Source organism: Vulpes vulpes, chromosome 13 (genome assembly GCF_048418805.1).
Source record: "Vulpes vulpes isolate BD-2025 chromosome 13, VulVul3, whole genome shotgun sequence".
Classification (NCBI taxonomy): Eukaryota; Metazoa; Chordata; class Mammalia; order Carnivora; family Canidae; genus Vulpes; species Vulpes vulpes.
The window spans coordinates 50633388-50655303 of NC_132792.1; the positions used below are offsets into that span (position 1 = coordinate 50633388).

The 21916-nt window shown below is 37.4% G+C and overlaps 1 protein-coding gene across 2 annotated transcripts in view; it reads left to right on the forward strand.

The window, feature by feature from the left end:
- The window catches only part of IMPA1 (inositol monophosphatase 1), a 29360-nt gene extending 12734 nt beyond the window's left edge, over positions 1 to 16626 (forward strand). For both annotated transcript variants that reach the window (XM_026012953.2, XM_072734422.1), the window contains exons 8-9: positions 13925 to 14076; positions 15180 to 16626. In XM_026012953.2, coding sequence (XP_025868738.1) covers positions 13925 to 14076; positions 15180 to 15295 — 268 coding nt within the window. In that variant the 3' untranslated portion in view covers positions 15296 to 16626. The remainder of the gene's footprint in view (positions 1 to 13924; positions 14077 to 15179) is intronic.
- Positions 16627 to 21916: the final 5290 nt, after the last annotated feature.

The following is a 21916-nucleotide window of genomic DNA, read 5'->3' on the forward strand; positions in this document are numbered from 1 at the left end:
GCTTCTCCCTCTGCCTCTTTTTGTGTGTCTCTCAAGAATAAATAAATAAAATCTTTAAAAAAAAATGCAAATGAATTAAATACTTATTCTTTTAATAAAACAGGGCTATTCATTTATTAATATATGATTGTTTTGTTTAGTCTCAAATCTACCCTTTGGTCTTAGTTTTTTTGCTTGACTTCAAGGAAGAACGGGAAGCATTTTATAAGGTTTTATGAGTCACTTTTATATAAAACTCATCCTCTATAATTCCTTGAGAGCACATGTGCTTGGGATTCCATGAGTTCTAGCACATTCCAAAGTATGAACTTCTCAAAGTATGTTGCTTTTGAGAAATCTGATGCCATTCCAATGTTTTTGGCTTTTAAATTCATGTTTTACTTGGAGACTGAGAATTTTTTTCTTTTAATTTTTCACAGCTAATAGTTTTACAAGGGATATATCTTGGAATTGCTCATTCTGGTAGTTTTCTCCTTTAATATGTATACTCAGGTCTTTTTTTCATTCCGGAACATTTTTTTTTTTGAGTTCTAGTTCTAAATACTATTTCTGTTTTCATTTTCTGTTCAGTTTTCATTTTCTTCAGGACACTCTTAGGAATGTTCAGCTACCTTTGTGTCTTCTTTTCAGCCACTTTCTCTCTGGTCCTTTTTACTTTCCTGTCTTGCTTTTCCTCATTGCCCTCGATTATATTTTTATTGGCATCTGTTATTCTTCAGGTACCTTGTAATTGAGTTTTCATTCCTGATAGAATCTTGTCCTCTCCTCTCCCGCACCTTCTTTTCTGAGTTAACTCCCTTTTTTGTTTCTTCCTCCAACCCTGCCTCCCAATTTCTGCAGTAGTTTTTGTATTTTTCATTTAACTCCCTCCTCCGCCCCCATATTTACAAATATTTGAGGATATTTAATCCGGGTTGGATTGATTTTCAGTTTTTTATAGCTTCATTGTTGACTTTTTGTGGGAGACTTTATCAGGCAAAAATACCCCAAACACTTTCATTAGCAATTGTCTGATGTTTGTCTGTCTGTAGTTTTGTATGGATGTGGTCTCCTTTTTTCTATTTCTATTCATTGTGTGATTAGGGTTCCTGGTTTCAGAGCTCCTTATGCTGTCAGTTCTGCCCTTTTTGCAGTTTCTTCCATGATAATCTATTTAATTGGGGGGTGGGGGGTGGTGAGGGTTGGCCAGTCTTGTTTCTTTCATTTCTGCAGGATCCATACTTTTTCACTTCTCTTTTCCTTCTTTGTCTAAAAGAGATGCCACCTCTTTTTTTTTTTTTTTTTTTAGATATGATGGACATATATTTTGAGATATAATTGACATCTAACATTAATTGACATCTAACATTGAGATATAATTGAGATAACATTATGGTATACAACATAATGATTTCGTATTTGTATATATTGTGAAATGATCACCACAGGAAGTCTAATTGATATCCATCACCACTTACAGTTAAGATTTTTTTTCTTCTTGTGGTGAGAACTTTTAAGATCTACTTTCTTAGCAGCTTTCAAATATACAATATAGACTATTATTATTATTAAAGATTTTATTTATTTGACAGAGAACAAGCACAAGCAAGGAGAGTACCAGAGGGTGAAGGGGAAGCAGGCTCCGACCTAGCAGGGAGCCCAATGCAGAGCCCTGGGATTATGACCTGAGCCAAAGGCAGACACTTAACCAGTTGAGCCACCCAGGTGCCTCACAATACAGAATTAAAAACAGTAGTCACCATGCAATATATTATGTCCCTATGACTTACTTTATAACTGGAAATTTGTACCTTTGGGACCTCCTTTAACTATTTTGCCAGTCCCCTTAATTCCTTCCCCCTGGCACCCACCAGTCTGTTCTCCATGTCTGAGAGCTTGATTGCTTTATTATTTTGTTTTCTTTTTAATTGGTTATTCTACATATATGGGCAATCTTATCTGACTCTTCCCAAGTACAGCTTCTTTGCAGCTGTGAATTTAGGTTCTACTTTTTTCCAGCCCCTTCCCTGTAGCAGGACTAAATTACCAATCCTTATACATGTTCAGCACTTTTGTATTTGTTGTCTCACTTTCTCTTTCTTAAGATAGCTTTGTCTGTATGCCCTCTGGGTCCTCTGCTTCCTTCTCCTCCTTGTGACAGAGTCTTTTCTGCCTCCTCTCCCCAACTCTGCATCCACGAGCTTGCAATGCTCTATTAGGATTCTTTTGTTTTTCCTTATACTTACAGGTAGAGAATTTGTGTTTTCTGGTTCCTAGAACTGCTGAAGGAATGGGTCCTGTGGGTTTTACTTGTCCTTGTTGATTTATTTTTATTTTGGGGAAAAGGTAATGGTGCGTTTTAAATCAGAATGCCACTATTCTCCAAACCTCAGAGTCCTTCTATAATTGAAGTTTTATAAGTGACAAAATTAAAAGCAAATATTAATAAATATATACATTTGTCCTTAAGAGAAGCTAGAGTTTTGAGGTTCTTAAATTTAATAGTTAAATAGCATTTCTCTTTTATTGTAATTGTTTTCATGAAAAGAAGAGAAAAATAATTACAGACTTTTGTGATTTTATTTCACTACCAGCTGTGCTTATCTTTTTCCTTCTGAAAATAATCACTGACTTTAACACTCTTAGAACTGACTTAAAACATCTGATAATTCAGACTTATTTGTAGGTGAGTTGACTGAGGCTCAGAAAGGTAAAGTGACTGCCTAAGATCACACAGGTAAATGGAGATGCGACTAGACCCCTGGCTTCCAGACCAATTCTCTTTCTCCAACATTAGAATTTTCTTTTAGGAATCAGGACATTCCATGTATAGTTTGGCCATGGTACAAACTACATTTGTGATCTATTTAGTAGATCTAATAAGTAAAAAGAGAAGAGTTCCTGTCAAGAAGGTATGGTACGTACCTACAAGCACATTTGTGATTTATTTACATTTGTGATCTATTTAGTAGATCTAATAAGTAAAAAGAGAAGAGTTCCTGTCAAGAAGGTATGGTACGTACCTACAAGCACTCAGATGGCTCAGTCTGGAGCATGCAACTCTTGATCTTGGGGTTTGTGAGTTCAAGCCCTACATTGGGCATGGAACCTACTTAATAAATAGAGAGGGGGATAGAGAAGGTATAGAACCTCCCAGACCGATGTCCTTGAGGGAAGAGCAATATGATTTTAAAAGCCTACAGCTATAGTGTGCTATTTTGAAGCAAGGGCTTTAACTGTGGGCAATAAAATGTTTATGTTAGTCATAATAGAGCTGTAAGTGCTTTATAACTTTAACCTTGTATTTTTCCATTGTCTGAAGTAAAAAGTAAACAGTGACCTTTTATTTTTAGATTTTCTTAAAAGTATAACCAGGAAAATATTACCAAGTAGAAGTGCTGATGTACTGATTTCTTTTGCGTTCTGCTGAGTTTTGAGTTTTTCTTCCTTTTTTTTTTTTTTTTTTTTCTTTAAGATTTTATTTATTCATGAGAGACACAGAGAAAGAGAGAGAGGCAGAAACACAGGCAGAGGGAGAAGCAGGCTCCATGCAGGGAGCCTGATGTGGGACTTGATCCTGGGTCTCCAGGATCACGCCCTAGGCTGCAGGTGGCACTAAACCGCTGTGCCACTGGGGCTGCCCAGTTTTGAGTTTTTCAATCTCAGTTCGGAAGGGTTACTTACACACACGCACACATGTACATGAAACTAAAGAGTCATAATTTGAATGAATGCCTTAAACAAATAGCAACAGCCTAATAATAGGTTCCTAATTAGGAAATTACTTTTTTTTTTTTAAGATTTTATTTATTTATTCATGAGAGATACACAGAGAGAGAGAGAGAAAGGTAGAGACACAGGCAGAGGGAGAAGCAGGCTCCATGCAGGAAGCCCAATGTGAGACTCATTTCTGGGATCCCGGGATCACTCCTTGAGTCAAAGGCAGACGCTCAACCGCTGAGCCACCCAGGCATCCCTAGGGACTTATTTAGATGAAATACATGTCATGTCCATTTACGTCTGTATTTTCTGGCATCATGGTTTGGGAATAATTTCATCTTAAACATGGAGTTTGAGGTCCTTTTATATGTTAGGCACTCTCCTAGGTGCTTTGCGTATATTTATTGTTAACTATTACAACGGTGGTCCAAAATAGGTTGGTTTTCCCATTTATATGACAAGAAAAGTAAAACTTTAAGGGGAAACTTTCAGATTACAGTTTTAAGCAGCTAACTAGGGAACCCTGGGTGGCGCAGCGGTTTAGCGCCTGCCTTTGGCCCAGGGCGCGATCCTGGAGACCCGGGATCGAATCCCACGTCGGGCTCCCGGTGCATGGAGCCTGCTTCTCCCTCTGCCTGTGTCTCTGCCTCTCTCTCTCTCTCTCTCTGTGTGACTATCATAAATAAATAAAAATTAAAAAAAGTTTAAGCAGCTAACTAGGTATGCACACTCAAATCTCTGTGATACCAAAGATAGATAGTCCTTTTTATTTTGTACCATATTAATTCTATAGAAGGATCAGACTAAGAATTCAGAACACGTTTGTAAAATCTAGACCACAGCCTTGGTTATTCAGTAATTAAGTATTCTCTCTGGTAATATTTGTCCTTAAAAGAGTATGTTCTTTTTGTTCTTCTCTGACTATAAGCCTCCTTCCCTGAGAACTCATGATCTTTATTAGAAATGGACTGAAGCATTACCAATAGGTATCACTATTGTTCTTCCATCCTATGATTCTGTCTCTGAAGAGAATACTAAGGAGTTATTTATGAAAGATCTTGGTATCTACTTTCTATGAAATGAGCTATGAACTATCATATATCCCATGAGAAAAAGGGAAAAATATGCCATTCTTTAAAGTAATAAGAGTCACTAAAGTTAATTTGGTTTTATGTATTTGGAAAGCAGTCAAACAACTGTTTAGCATTTGTTACTAGTTGGTTCTTAAATTTGATATACAGTAAGAAATAGGCAGTAAAACATTCAAAATCTAAGGTATCATATAATTTTAATCATTTTTTAAAAAGATTTATTTATTCATGAGAGAGAGGCAGAGACACAAGCAGAGGGAGAAGCAGTCTCCACACAGGGAGCCGGATGTGGGACTCGATCCCAGACCCTGGGATCACGCCCTGAGCTGAAGGCAGACGCTCTACCGCTGAGCCACCCAGGCCTTTTTGATTTTAATCATTTTTTAAAAAATGCCTTGGTGTAAAGGATCTTCTGGAGTGCAATGTCATTTTTATTTTTCGTATTTTAGATACAAAAATACAGTAGTCATCAATTCCTACTTTAAAAAAAATTTTTAAATCAAAGTATAAACATTCAGTGTCATATTAATTTCAGATGTACAACATCATGATACAACATCATGATTCACCAATTCTGTAAAATACTCAGTGCTCACCACAGTAAGTGGTCACCATTTGTCACCAGTGTTCTACAAAAGTATTTTGTTCCCTATGCTATACTTTTCATTTCCATGAGTTATTTTATAACTAGAAATTTTTACCTCTTAATCCCTTTTATCTATTTCACCCATCTCCCCCAGGCCCCTGCAACCACTATTTTGTTCTCTGTGTTTGAGTCTTTTTGTTGTTCATTGGTTTTATTTTTTTAGACTCCACATATAGTGAAATCATATGGTATTTGTCTTTGTCTGACTTATTTTGCTTTGTGTAATACCATCTAGGTCCATACATGTTGTTGGAAATGTCAAGATCTCATTTTTTTATGGTCAAGTAATATTATCTATTTATATGTATATCTGTTGTCTTTATCCATTCATCTGTTTGTGGTCTCTTGGGTTGCTTCCATATCTTGGCTATTGTAAATAATGCCTGAGTAAACATAAGGGTGTATATATCTTTTCGAATTAATGTTTTCATTTTCTTTGGGTAAATACCCAGTAGTACAATTACTGGTTTTCTATTTTTAATTTTTTGAGGACCTTTATACTCTTTTCCAGAGTTGCCGTGCCAATTTACATTCCCACCAGCAGTGCACAAGTGTTCCTTTTTCTTCACATCCTTACCAACACTTGTAATTTCTTTTGTTTTGATTTTAACCATTCTACAAGTATAAGGTGGTATCTCATTGTCATGTTGATTTGCATTTGCCTGAGGATTAATGATGTTGAGCATCTTTTCATGTGTCTGTTGGCATTTGTATGTCTTCTTTGTGAAAATGTCTAGGTCCTTTACCCATTTTTAATCAGATTATTTGTGTCATTTTGGTGTTGAGTTATGTAAGTCCTTTATATATTTTAGATGTTAACCCATTATCAGATGTAATTTGTGAATATCCTCTCCTATTCAGTAGGTTGCCTTTTCATTTTGTTAATGGTTTCCTTCAGTGTGTAAAAGCATTTCATTTTGATGTAGTCCTAATAGTTTATTTTTGCTTATCAAGTTGATCAAGTTTATTACTTTTGATTTAGGGGACATACCTGGGAAAATGTTGCTAATGTCAGAGAAATTACTGCCTATGTATTCTTCCAGGAGTTTTATGGTTTCAGGAGTCACACCTAGGTCTTTAATCCATCTTGAGTTTATTTTTGTATCTGGTATAAGAAAGTGGTCTAGTTTCATTGCTTTGCATGTAATTATCCAGTTTTCCCGGCATAATTTTTTGAAGAGATTGTCTTTTTCACCATTGTATATTCATGCCTGTGTTGTTGTAGATTAATTGACCAAATAAGTGTAAATTTATGGGCTCATTAACCTTTTCCATTGATCTATGTGTTTATTTTTTGTGCCAGCACCATACTGTTTTTGTTTTTTAAGATTTTATTTATTTATTCATGAGAGAGAGAGAGAGAGAGAGAGGCAGAGACACAGGCAGAGGGAGAAGCAGGCTCCATGCAAGGAGCCCAACGTAGGACTCCATCCTGGGTCTCCAGGATCAGGCCCTGGTCTAAAGGCGGCGCTAAACTGCCGAGCCATCCGGGCTGCCCACCATACTGTTTTGATTACATCTTTGTCATATATGGTGAAATTTGGGATTGTGATACTCCAGCTTGGGTATTCTTGAGTGCTTTGGCTATGTGGGCTCTTTTGTGGTTCCATACAAATTTTACAATTTTTTGTTCTAGTTCTGTGGAAAGTGCTGTTGATATTTTGGCAGGGATTGCATTGAATCTGTAGATTACTTTGGTTAGTGTGGACATTTTAATATTAATCCTTCCAATCCATGAGCATGGAATATCTTTTTGTTTTTGTTGTTATGAGTTTCTTTAATCAGTGTTTTATAGTTTTCAGAGATCGTTTACTTTGCTTGGTTAAGTTTATTCCTGGGTATTCTTTTTGATGCAAATGGTAGTGGAATTGTTTTAATTTCTCTTTCTGCTAGTTCATTATAAGTGTATCAAGATGAAACATTTCTACATATGAATTTTGTGTCCCGTGAGTTTACTGGATGCAATTATCAGTTCTAATAGTTGTTTTGATGCAGTCTTTAGGATGTTCTCAGTATAATATCATGGCATCTGCAAATAGTGACAGTTTTACTTCTTCCTTACCAATTTGGATGCCTTTTATTCCATCATCTTGTGTGAGTGTTGCATCTAGGACTCCCAGTAGAACATTCAAGGGGTGGGAGTGGACATTCTTATCTTATTCCTGCTCTTTGAGGAAAAGTTCTTAGTATTTCATCATTGCAGATAATGTTATCTGTGGGTTTTTCATATATGACCTTTATTATATTGAGATATATTCCTTATAAACCAGCCTTGCTTTGGGTTTTTAACATGACCTGGTGTTGAAATTTATCACATATTTTTTCTGCTTCTGTTGGGATGATCAAGTGGTCTTTTGTTTTACTGATCTTTTATCTTTTGTTTTACTGATGTGGCATATAACATTGATTGATTCGACAATATTGAACCATCTTTGCATCCACAGAATAAATCCCACTTGGTCATGGTGAATGATCATTTTGATGTATTATTGAATGTAGTTTGCTAATATTTTGAGGAGTTTTATATCTCTGTTCATCAGTGATATTAACCTGTAGTGTTTTTGTCTGATTTTGGTGTCCGAGTAATGCTGGCCTCAGAATGAATTTGGGAGCTTTCCTTTTTTTTTTTTGAATAGCTTGAGAAGAATATATATTCTTTATTTTTTAAAATTTATTTTAGTGACTCTTAAATGGTTCAATTCACCTGTGAATCCATCTCATCCTAGGTTTTGGTTTGTTGGGGGTTTGATTACTGATTCAGTTTCATTGCTAGCTATTACTCTCCTCAGATTTCCTGATTCAGGTGTGGATGTTCATATGTTTCTAGGAATTTATTCATGTCTTGTAGGCTGCCCAATATAATCTTTATAATATTCTCCTATAATCCTTTGTATTTCTGTGCTATCAGTTATTTCTCCTCCTTCATTTCTTTTTTTTTTTTAATTTTTTTTTTTTTAATTTTTATTTATTTATGATAGTCACAGAGAGAGAGAGAGAGAGAGAGGCAGAGACATAGGCAGAGGGAGAAGCAGGCTCCATGCACCGGGAGCCTGATGTGGGATTCGATCCGGGGTCTCCAGGATCGCGCCCTGGGCCAAAGGCAAGCGCCAAACCACTGCGCCACCCAGGGATCCCTCCTCCTTCATTTCTGATGGAGTCTTTTCTGTTTTTGTTGATGAATCTGGCTAAAGGTTTATCAGCTTTGTCTTTTCAGAGAACCTAGTTTCATTGACCTTTTTGTTTGTTTGTTTCCATTATTTCTGCTCTAGTTTTAATATTTCCTTACTAGCTTTGGGCTCTGTTCTTTTTAAAGATCTCTTAGATGTAAGGTTAGGTGTTAGATTTTTCTTGTTTCTCGAGTTAGGCCTGTTTTGATATATACTTCTGTCTTAGAACTGCTTTTTGCTGCATCTCCAGGAGTTTGGACAGATTTTATTATCTTCATAGATTTTATTCTCTTTGCTTTCTTGGTTGACCCGTTGGTTGTTTAGTGGCATGTTGTTTAGCCTCTGTGAATTTGTGTTCTTTCCAGATTGCTTCTTGCAATTGATTTATAGTGTTATACCATTGTGGTCAGAAAAGATGCTTGTTAGGATTTCAGTCTTCTTGATTTTATTGAGATCTGTTTTGTGGCCTAACATGTGATCTGTTCTGGAGAATGTTCTATGTGCACTTAAAAGAACATATATTCTGCTGTTTTTAGATGGAATGTTTTGTGTAGATCTTTTTATGTCCTTTGTGTATATTTTTTGTATATATTTATATGTTTTTTGTCCTTTGGCCTAATGTGTTGTTCAAAGATACTGTTCCCTGTTAATTTTCTGTCTGGATGGTCTATACGTTGATGTAAGTACTGTGTTAAAGTCCCCTACCATTGTATTATTGTCAATTTCTCCCTTTATGTCTGTTAGTAGTTGCTTTAAGTATTTGGATGCTCCAGTGTTAGGTGCATAGATATTTATAATTGTTATAACCTCTTTTTAGATTGTTCCTTTATCATTATATAATGCCCTTCTTAGACTTTAAAATAAAGACTAACAAAAGACAATTTCGTGTGATCTGAATATTGATACTGTGGCTTTTTGTTTCACTTCTGTTTGCATGGAATCTTTTTTCATCCATTAAGTATGTATGTCTTTAGGTCTAAAATGAGCCTCTTACAGGCAGCACATGGATAGGTCTTGTTTTTTAATGTGTTTAGTCACCCTGTATCTTTTGATTGTAGCATTCTGGTTTTTTACCTTTAATTATTTATAAAGTAAGTACTTACTGTCATTTTGTGACTTATTTTCTGGTTATTTTTCTCTGTTCCTTCTCTTGCTGTCTTCTCTTGTGGTTTGATGGCTTTTTAGTGTTATGCTTTGATTTCTTTCTTTTTTGTGTGTTTATCTATTGTAGGTTTTTTATTTGCAGTTACCATTAGGTTCATATATAACATCTTGTGGGTATAGCAGTCTATATGAAGTTGATGGTCACTTAAGTTCAGATTCTAAAAACACTAGTTACTCCCCTACCTGTATTTTATGAATGTCACATTTTAGATAATTTTATTTTGTGTATACTTGACTCATTTTTGTATATATAATTCATTTTACTGCTTTTGTGTTTTTGCCTACATGCTGATATTATAAGAGATTTGCCTACCTTTATTAGATGTTTGCATTTGTGAAATTTTTTCCTTTCATAATTGTCTTAATGTTAGGGCCTTTTATTTTCCACTCAGAGAATTGGCTTCAACATTTTGTGTAAGGCTGGGTTAGTGGTAATGAACTCCTTTAACTTTTGTTTGTCTGGGAAACTCTTTATCTCTCCTATTCTGAATGATTATCTTGCTGGATAGAGTATTCTGGTTGCAAGTTTTTTCCTTTAAGCACTTTGTAGGCCAGAAGATGGTGTCATGATATAGTCACAGTTTCTCGTGAGATTGGGTGACAGCCTTATGAGGTTTCCCTTGTATGTAACTGTTTTTCTCTTGCTGCTTTTAAAATTCTCTTGATAAATAATTAATGTGGCAAAAAGTAACAATAATGTAGGGAGTATAGACCTCCATGGATTCATCTTGTTGGAGGGTCTCTGCCTCCTGGATATGGATGTGTTTCTTTCCCCGAGTTTTCTGCTACTTCTTACTCTCTTCTCTTACTGAGATCCTTATAATACTAATGTTATTATGCTTGTTGGTATCACTGAATTTCCTTATCTTTTTTTTTTTCTTTTTTGCTGTCCAGCTTGGTTGCTTTCCATTACCCAGTCTTCTGTTCTTGTTCATCCTCTGTTCTGTTGTTGATTCACTATGGTGTGTTGTTTGTTTTTTCCATTTTTGAGTTCTTTATGTGATTGGTTCTTTTTTATATTTTCTATCTCTTTGTTGAAGATCTGAGATCTACTTTCCCCTCCCCCCCAAGTCCAGTGAGTATCTTTATGACCATTACTTTTAATTCTTCAGCAGGCATAGTGCTTATCTCCATATCATTTAACTTTTTTGCTGTGATTTTTTTCTTGTTCTTTCATTTGGGGCATATTCCTCTGTCCCCTCATTTTATCTGACTCTGTTTCTGTGTATTAGGAAGGACAACTCTGTCTCCTGGTCTTGAAAATAGTGGCTTTGTGGAGAAAAGGTTCTGTAGTGCCCTGCCCAATACCCCCTGGTCATCAGAACCAGGCATCCAGGGGTGTCTCATCTGTGGGCTGTGTTCACCCTACTGTTGTGGCTGAGTCACGTGTGCCTTCAGCCCAGTAGTCTACAGTGACCTATTTTATTTTGCCTGCTGTGGGCACATCATGCCAGGTTTGGTCCTGCATTATTGAGGGGCCTGAGGCCACTGCATGCTTGTATGTGGGAAGTGTTGACATCCAGTTTGCTCCAGCGATGGGTACACCAGAGGGCAGGGCACTCTCCCTTGCACGGCTTCCTGAGAGGCTTTTATTGGTGGGAGAGGTGGACAGTCAGACTACATGTCTGTACCCAGTCTGTCTGCTTTAGTAACAGGCATACCATCTGCAGGGCACTCTCCCTTGGTGGCCAGCTAAAAGATTTGGCTGCTGGAACTCGGTGTGCTGGTGTGTTGCGTTATCTTCCCTTCCACCCAAGGAGTTGTCACTTTGGGGCTGCTTGTAGGATGTGCTGGGCTGGAGCCGCTTTTGAGGGACACCTACAAGTTGGGGGGTGGCAACTGTATGGGGTGGGTCTGCAGCTGAATGTAAGCGTGAGGGTATGCAGTGCTAGCAAAATAGGTGGAGAAGGTTTGCACAGGTTTCCACACATGTCAGGCTCTTCAGGCTGGGGAGATGAAGTGAAGTGGTGCCTGCCCATACTTCTGTTCTTGGAGTTTACTGAAGATCCTGCCCCTCCAGCACGTGTTCTGTGATTAGTAAATCAGTTTCTTTCCATGTATACCACAGGTGCTTTTCAAATTGCTGCTTCTATGCTGTGTCTAAGCTGGAGTATTTATTATAGGTTATTTATTTTAGATTACTTTAGGGCAGGGATGGTTTTCCATTGCCCTCCAGCGCTTCCAGAGCTAAGCCTGCTGATTTTTAAAGTACCTGGAGTTAAACCCTGCTGATTTTAACAGCTTTCAAAGTTAAGCTGCAGTGGTTATCAGAGCCAAATGTTATGGGAACCCATCTTCCCAGTGTGGTTCTCTGGTACCTGGGGTACCTGGCATGGAGTCTCATCATCTCATTTCTCCACACTTGTGATGTTCTTCTCATTTGTGGTTAGTCTCACTGGAGGATTTGGTTCCCAGCTGTATCTCTGTCCCCTTGTACCCTTTTTGATGTGGTCTTTCACAGTTAACTTTGGAAGGTCTGTTTTGCCAGACTTTGGGTCATTTTTCAGAGTGATTTGCACAGATGTAGCTGTTATATCTTGGTGTGTCTGTAGAAGGAGTTGAGTTTAGGAGTCTCCTACCCACTCCCTCTCCCTGCTCTCCCCAGCTCCTGTTTTTACCTTTTCAGTGAACAGATCTCATTGCTTTATATTCAGAGGTTTAAAGAATTACAAAAGGAGTTTGAGTAAAAATCAGTTGAAAATTACTGCAGATATGATGAATGCTTTTTCTTAAATATTTGTGTGTTCCTTTAATAAAGGGGATACTCCTAACATAACCAGAATACAATTGTAAAAAAAAAAAAAAAATCAGGAAATTAACAGTAATATATTACCTAATATAGAAACTTTATTCGGATTTTGGAAAAAAAAAATGATCTCCGATTCAATCCAGGATCAAACATTGCATTTGTCATTTCTCATCAATTTTCTTTTTCTTTAATCTGGAACAGTTGCTTAGTCTTTGTCTTTTATGATCTTGCTGTTTTTGAGAAATGTAGGCCAATTATTTTGTAGTATGTGTCTTGATTTGGATTTCTCTGGTTTCCTCAAGATTAGAGTTACACATTTTTGTCAGAATACCAGAGAAGCAAGAGGAGGTACTTGATACCTTGTTGTCCCATTATTGGTAATAATAAGTTAGATCACTTGATAGTGGTAGACCATTATAAAGATGCTTTTCCATTATACATATAGGCATACCTCAGAGATACTGCAGGTTTGGTTCTAGACTACAACAATAAAGCAACTAATCTCAAGGCAAATCAAATGAAATTTTTTGGTATTCCAATGCATGTAAGTTGTGTTTATATTATACCATGGTATATGAAGTATAGAATAGGATTATGTCTAAAAATTTTTAGTAATAAAAATCAACGTTTTATTACTAAAAAAATGCTAATCATCTGAGCTCTCAGTATGTCATGATCATTGATCACCAATCATAACAAATAATGAAAAAATTGGAAGTATTATGAGAATTACCAAAATGTGACCAAGACACAAAGTACCAATAGATTTGCCTGATGCAGGATTGCCACAAACCGTCAGTTTGTAAAAAATGCAATTATCTGTGCTTTGTGATAAAACAAAGCACAATAAAATGACCTATGCATGTAACATGTATCTTAGGGGGAGATAATTTGACATTATATAAATAAATCAGTTATTATTGTAATGGCTATCAAGTAGTGTCCATAGTTACCTTAATTTATTAGGGAAGAGGTACAAACCTGAAATACTCTATTCAGGCAGGCAGGCCTCCATCACACCAGAACCCAGGTGTGCTGTTATCCCTCTAATCACACATACTGATGTGTACATATATGGCAATGATCAATAATAACATATTTTACTCCTCTTAGAGACTGCTTGTATTATGGGGTCTGTAGTCCCTGAGTTGAGACAAATATGAATATACATGCCTGCCATTATAAAAGAATGATGGCATTTTCTTCTGTTTTCCTGAAAATTTTAGTGTTTCTTACTAAATGATTACTCTGTGAGGATTAATTTTGTCATCTGTATAGTGTACCATATAATTAGATTTTATGTATTTTTATTTTAAAATTAGGTCTTTTTTAACTTGTCAATTCAACACGTAAAGGAGGAGCCCTGTTGAAAAATTTTTTAATCTTATTTTTAAATGTTATTTGTTAGGATCCGAGGTGTTGGAACTGCAGCTGTTAATATGTGCCTTGTGGCAGCTGGAGTTGCAGATGCATATTATGAAATGGGAATTCACTGTTGGGATATGGCAGGAGCTGGCATTATTGTTACTGAAGCTGGTGGAGTACTAATGGATGTGACAGGTAAAATTATGGGACAGGAAAGCATTTTTCTTTCTTTCTTTTTTTTTTTTTTTTAAAGATTTATTTATTTATTCAGTCAGAGAGAGCGAGAGAGAGGCAGAGACACAGGCAGAGGGAGAAGCAGGCTCCACGCAGGAAGCCGGATGTGGGACTCGATCCCGGATCTCCAGGATCACACCCTGGGCTGCAGGTGGCGCTAAACCGCTGCGCCACCGGGGCTGCCCCAGCATTTTTCTTTCTGTTGGATTTTCCTTTACATGTGGCTTTTTTTTTTTAATGTTTAAGAATTTAAGTGTAATATATATTAAAAGCAAAAACAAGCCATGTGATTTTTCTGCAAAATCAGAATAACATTTTGAGAGATAGAGGCAAGATGCTAATTGTAATGTGGGATTAATGATCTATGACTAAGCCTCTTCAAACATGAGTATTGGGAACTTTTGAGAAACTATCAGAAAATTATAGAAGGTCACTGAATCTGAAGTTTGTACCAAGAGCTCTTTGGTGACTATGGTGGTATTTGACAGTGATCTTCCCCCACCATTACTTTCTGCTTTGGGCCTAGAGAGGTTAACTTCTTGCTTTGAACTGATGGTGAAATTCTATAAAGTGAAGGAGTGAACCTGGGCCAAAAGTATTAACCAGTGATTTTGGAGAAAGGCAACAAAGAAATAAGGAAATGAGAAGGAAAATGATATGAAAATGCCGTGGAGTCAGATTTCCTGTCCATTAGATTCCCAAACATGAAAGAGGTAAATAAGAGTAACAAAAAGAATAGAAAAAGAACATAAGAAAGAAGAAGATGAAACTAAATTCATTAGTTAACATACAGTATAATATTAAATAAAACCTTAAACTAGAGGATATTTTTTAGACTGGTATGATTGAGGCATACCCCGGCCCCTCAAAAAACCCTGGTATTTACTAAAAGATTTTTTAAAACTCATTTATGTCTTACCAAAGCTTAAACATTATGGTTATGTGACTACTTTTTTTTTTTTTTTTTTTTAAGAAAACTGATAGTATTAAAATGTTATGACTAACCATAGTACATATATATTGCTATACTAATTTTACAGGAATTATGTTTGGTTTGATTTTAGGTGGGCCATTTGACTTGATGTCACGAAGAATAATTGCTGCAAATAGTAAAACATTAGCAGAAAGGATAGCCAAAGAAATTCAGGTGATACCACTTCAAAGAGATGATGAAGAGTGATTGCAACAGCCCCACATGTTCAGTCACAGCTGTATCTTCCCATAATTGCTGACACACTGATGGTGTTAATAAAATTTAGGACATTTCAGATGTAAAATATGATTGGTTAAAATGGTCTTTGATATTCATATTTAAAATGCAGTTTGTTGTATATTTTACTAAGACTAGGTATGAAAGAATAGGTGATGAAATATTTCATTGTTTTAAAAAAATTTTGTGTGTAAGTATGTTGGGGAAAAATACACAGGTGGTTGAGACAAGGTATCGATCACATCAACTGAACTAGCAGTGTAGAGTTTCTAAATATATGAGTCTCTGAAAGTTTGACTATGTACATAAGCATTCTTAATTAGAAAGGTAACTTTTTGGAAAAAATGTCTTTAGTTCCCAAAGGTATATTTAATTAAATTTGTAAGAATATAATGGCTACTTCCTAGACCAAGTTTTTTTTCTTTGCAGAGAACCTTCTTTTATTCATCTGTGTACACATAGCAGCTAGCAGAGTACCAGTCAAATATGGGCAATTCAAAAATAAGCATTGAAATAGTATTTTGGAAGTAGCAATTCCATAACATAAAAGAAATGAGCTCACCACTCTTTATTTTTATTTTAGGTTTTGAGGTAAAAAAAAAAATACATTTTCATATCTTACATTATCATTCCTTGTAGCATTTCACATTGCCATACCATTTCAATTATCGTACTGCTAGCTATCATTTCTAATTGTGGACATTCTGCACTTAATGTATTTTGTAAGACACTGCATTACAGTATTTATTTGGATTCTTTTAAAGTTCCTATGTAAAACAAGCTGTTTCAGAAAATCATTCTCATCAGGGGTCTATTTTTTTTTTTTTTTTACTGTAGTTAGATACACTATAAAATTGTACTAAACTCAATATTCATGTTTTAAAGATGTTCATATTGACCTGAATGTTCACAGAAAACCTAGAACCTGGTAGATATACTGTTTTGTTCATTTTAAGCTATGTTTTTTCCCCAAAACTAATTTCTTTGCCACTGGATTCTATTCAGTCTTAAAATATTCCTTAATAGTCTTTGGCTTATGAAACTAAAAATTGTTCTGGTTCATAGTTTTTTAAAAGGTTAATTGACTGCTTAGCCTTGTCCCTGGGTACTTGAACAGAGTATTAGGTTTTGTTATGGTCTCATGTGAGTCTTGTATTTGATAAAATGAAAAGTACATCTGTAAAGTAGGTAATTTTATTGTTGTGCACATCTAATATATTTAAAAATGTGGTACTTAGATTTGAGTATAATTACTGTATTTGTACTGTTGATCATGTTCAATAAAAATATCTTGTACTATATTCTACGGTTAATTTTTCAATTAAATGTATTTTAATTGAGACTCAAAAATAAAATTATAAAGTATGATTGAATGTCGTTAAAGCTTATAGTTTAAACTACTTTTAGGGGTTTTGTGTTGTAAATATTTGACCTTTGCAGTTGTGATTATATGTTCTTGGTTTTTTGCCTGCAGTTTTCCCAACTTTTCTAAAAGACTTATTCTAAATGCAATTAGATAAGAATCTGAGGCTGAATTTCTTTGGACACTGAAAAAAGATTGACCAAGTGAGTTATCTGAAAATAGTTTGAAAATTTTTTGAGTAATTAGGAGTCTTCTCTCCAGCTCTTTCAGCAGTTTCTTCTAGTATTTACCTCCATCTTTTTAAAGATGGATGTACTGTTACATATTTATTGGCTTTATTTATCTGTTAACTTGCTGTTATAGAAGAGGAGGATTTTGTACTTTTAACTCACCCATGAGTTACTTTTATCTCTTCCTTTTCATCCTTCTAGTATAGTAATCTTTTTTGTTATTGTTAAGTTTATATTCACTGGTTAGCTAAGTTAAAGTCCTAACTAGTAGTGTGTGAGGATTATATTTTTCTTTCCTGTGCAACTTATATTCTTCCTGAAATTAATACATTTTCCTCAGGATTGCAAAACCTCTCTATTATTTACTTGTCTGACCATAATCAGGTATTCTCTTCCCTTAGCACTGTTTTCTTTTCCCTCTGTACATACATTTTTGGGAGGTCCCTCCTCCTTTTCTTCCAGTGTGACTTGGTACTGGCTAAGTGTGCTGCATAGCAGTCCTCCTGAGGCTTCCCTTTGCTTCTCTTCTGTCCAGTCATCTGTGTCCTTGATATTTTCTGGCTCATTCCTTCATTTTGGTTAGCCCATCTTCCAGGTGCTTTGTGTGAAAAGGTGCTTAATGTATAATTTTGAAATCTCACAAGAAAATGTCGAGTCCTTCATTGATAGTTTGGCTAGTTCTAGAATGTTAGGTTGAAAAGTTTTCCCTCAGAATTTGCCTCACTTCAGAATTAAAGATGAGAAATGTTTCAATTTGCAATCCATTAAACAAGTACTATTGATTGAAAATTTTAGAAAACTCCAGAAATCAAAAGAAAATCCTGATTTTCCTGGTGATAAGATTTTCTTCTCCGCCCCCCCCCCCCCCCCCCCAATCCATTTTTGCTAATTACTCCTGTCATTTCATTCTGGAAAGTTCAAGTCCTGTAGTGTTTTGCTTCTTTCATAGTTTTCTCCCTTCCTCATTTTCTGTCCTCTTTCTGGAATTTCTCTTATTTTCTCTAACATCTCTTTGCTTTTGTTTCCAAGGGACTTCTTTACCTTCCAACCCCCCTATTCACTTTTTTAATGTTATGCTCATCACTTGATTCTATACCCTGCATTGTCCCTTTCAAGGTTCTTCAAGTTTGCAGGGTTTTTTGTTACGAAAATTTAACATTAAAATTCATGGGTACAGGTCAAGCACTGCTTATAGAGAAATCTATAGCCTTAAATGCAAGGCCCCCCCCCCAAAAAAAAAACCCAACCACAGGACAGTATAGAAATTGGAGAAATAAAACTAATTCACTGTGATTTCCCACTTAGGTTTTTTGCAGATCCTTTTAGATTTTCTAATTAGTGTCTTTTGTGGTGTTACTAGAGGTAAGGTCAATGTACAAAATCATTTGTATAAGGTAGCTTTGTACAAGATAGCTTTTTAAATACTATGCATCTTAATTAAATACCATCAAATACCTAGAAATTAGTCTAATTTGTGTAATGAAAGATGTGCAAGAGCTCTCTTTACCCAGAAAAACTACAAGATATTACTGAGAATTTTTTAAAAGATCTGAATAGAATAATATACATGTTTATTGTTTAGAACACTTTTTCGGATGTTAATTCCTGTCAAACTAATGTAGATTGAATGTAATCTATCAAAATCCTAATAGTTTGGAGTGAGGGCATAAGGTAGGGGGGCTAACAATTCACATGGAAGTATAGAGAGCCAAAAATAGCAAAGACCATGGTAAAGCACTCTAGTGAAGTTAGAAGACTACACCACTAGTGATCAATACTTGTTATAGAGGTACCATAAGTGATCCTACTAGCCCTAGAATATTCACATAGACCAATGGAATAGTGTTAAGAAATAAGGGCACCTGAGTGGCTCAGGTCATGATCTCAGGGTCCTGAGATCCAGCCCTACCTTCGGCTCCCTGCTCTGGGGAGCCTGCTTCTCCCTCCCTCTGCTGCTCCCCCTGCTGGTGCTCTGTATGTGTCAAATAAAGCTATCGTTTAAAAATTTATGTGTTTGGTCTAGTTTATGATCATTAATGCAATAAGGAAAAGGTGCTCTTTTTAGTAAATGTGTGGAGTCAATATGAACATCCAAAGAGGGAAAAATCTTGATCACATCATGCACAAAAATCAATTCCAGATTATCATAACTAAGAAAGAAAGCTTCTAGAAGATAGTATAGGAGGAGAGCTTCCCGTCTTTGTGGTAAACAACGATTTGGTAAAGAGGACCCCAAAAAGTACTGATCATAAAGGAAGATAATTAACTGGGCTATATTAGGAAATTTTATCATCTAAGTACACAAGTAGAGTCAGAGGGCAACCCCCAAAGTTTGCAATAATGTATCTGATCAATTCTATCCAGATTATATAAATTAACTCCTTATTAATGAAAAAGGTCATCAGGACTCTCGCCCAAGATGGCTACATAGGAAGACCCTGGACTCACCTCCTCCACACACCAAATCACCTATATAAGCGTAGGTGTAAAGCAATTCCTCCTGAAGAACTGAGGGCTAAGCTACACAACGGAAGACCAAATAGAGAATGGCAAGAGAGAGACAATAATGAAGGGAATCCCCCACTCAGGACACACATGGCATAAGTACTGAAGGACTGAGCAGATCTGTGAGCCCTGGGGCACAAAAAAAGCAACAGCTCAAAAGAGCAAATAGAATATAAAGGAACTAGCCCTAGAATGCTGCCAAATGGCAAGGGAGCTGCTGGAACTCTCCAGGTCCAAGGGGCTGGTGAGCACCGTGGTTTACATTCCCCTTCCACCTTGATAGTGGGAACAATGTCAGGTGCCATAGCTGGCCTCCCCCTCAGGGAGCCCCCAGTCCCTGTCCCCTATCAGCCCTAGCTGTCCCACCAAAGTGGCCCCAGTGTGACAAACGCTGGGTGGGACAGTCTTAGTAAATGCTCACTGTAGCTCCACTGTTAGACCAAGGTGCATACAGCAAGCACAAGCCTCCCCAGAACTTTCCAGGCCCATACCCCTTTGGCTCCAGGTGGCTGCCTAAGGCACCTCTGGCAGAGGGCACTCCAGGACTTCCTGACTCACAGCTGCTTCAGCCATCCCACCAAGGTGCCCCTTAAGCACCTTGTCCTGGGACACCCTAATGAGCCTCGGCCTTGGCTCCAATCACTCTGCTAGGGGACCCCCTCTGCTGAGCACACTCGGGGCTTACACCCACTTTAGTTTCAGCTGTACTGTCAGGGTTCCCCCTATGTGGAATGCTCCAAGACCCTCCAAGTTTGTGCCCCACCTCAGCTTCAGCTCCCCGACTGCGGTGGTCCTGTGATGCATGCCCCAGGATTTCCTGGCCTAGGCCTCGCCTTGGGTCCAGCTGACCTGCCAGCATGCCCTGTGTGTAGAAATCCCTGGGACAACCTGGGTTGCACCCACTTCAGCTTCAACTATTTTGCCAAAATGCCTCCTACACAGAGGACCCAGAAACTGCCCCAGCCAATGCCCACTTTAGCATTAGCTGTCCTGCCAGGGTGACCTCTGCACAGAAGGCCTCTGAACTTGCACCTACTTCAGCTTTAACTGACCTGCCAGGACACTGTGCAGAGTCCCAGGATCACCCTAGCCCTTGCCCACTTCAGTTCTGGCTATCCCACCCAAGGCAGCCCCAGCAGTGTCCAGGGACCCTCATGCCAGTCACAGCTCCAAGCAGCCAGCCAAAGTTACCAGGCACACAATCTGCACAGCAGGTGACCATACACAAGACCATTCCTTCAAGTTTAGGAGAAGCAGCTGTTCTACCTAATTCATAGAAACAAACAAAGTCAAGCAAAACAGGGAGACACAAGAATATGCTCAAATGAAAGAACAAGACAAAACCCCCAAACACTAAAGGAAACAGGGATAAACCAATATATCTGATAAAGAGTTTAAAATAATGATTGTAAAAATGCTCACCAGACTGGAGAAGAGTATAAGAACAAAATGAGAACTTTGACAAAGATTAAAAAAAATGTATAAAAAAGAACTTGAAGGTTGAAGAATACAATAACAGAAATGAAAAATACACTAGAGGGAATCAATAGGAGATGAGTGGATGCAGAAGAATAGATGAGCAATTTGGAAGACAGGGTAATGGAAAGCACCCAACCTGAACAACAAAAAGAAAAAATAATCTTTTAAAATGATAGGTTAGGGGAGCTTTTGGTCATCAAGTAAACAAACATTTACATTATAGGGGTTCCAGAAGGAGAAGAGAGAGAGCAAGTACAAGGGGGCAGAAAACTTATTTGAAAGAAGTAAGGGCTGAAACCTCCTGAACCTAGGGAAGGAAATAAACATCCAGTTCAGGGAGCACAGAGGGCTCCAAATAAGCATCCAAATAAGATGAGGCCAAGGACATCTACACCACAACACATAATAGTTAAAACAGCAAAGGTTAAAGATAAAAGTAGAATTTTTAAAGCATCAAGAGAAAAACAAAAAGCTATATGGAGTTTCCCTCTACCTACCAGCTAATTTTTCAGCAGAGACTTTGCAGGCCAAAGGGGAGTGGCACAGACACTTGCTACCTAATCTGCTAGCAGTGCACGCAACCCACACGTTCTCTTGAGGACTCACCCAATTCAAGCCTGCTGGGCCTTAGCCCAGAGGGTGGTGCAAAATTTTTTTTACCACCAAGTGCACCTCACCCAGCCACTCCATGCTCCATGCCCCTGGAGGCTATTGAGATCTGGAGCATCAGCCTAGGACTAGTGTCTCAGCACAAATTTTGCTAACAAGGCCAGCCCTGTGGTCTGCCTCCTCAGAACCAGCCTGAGTGGGTCTCACTAACATCACAGAGTAAGCACAACCCACAAGAGGCAGAGGGTCACAGCAGAGGTCTGGACTGCATGGGAAAGTGACTCAGACACAATAGCAAGATGCAGGCAACACACATAGGAGACTCCCCTGAAGTGCCAGGTTCTGGTGAACAGGGGACACTGCACTGAAGGGCTCTACAGAACCTCTGAGTCTTCATAAAGCCAC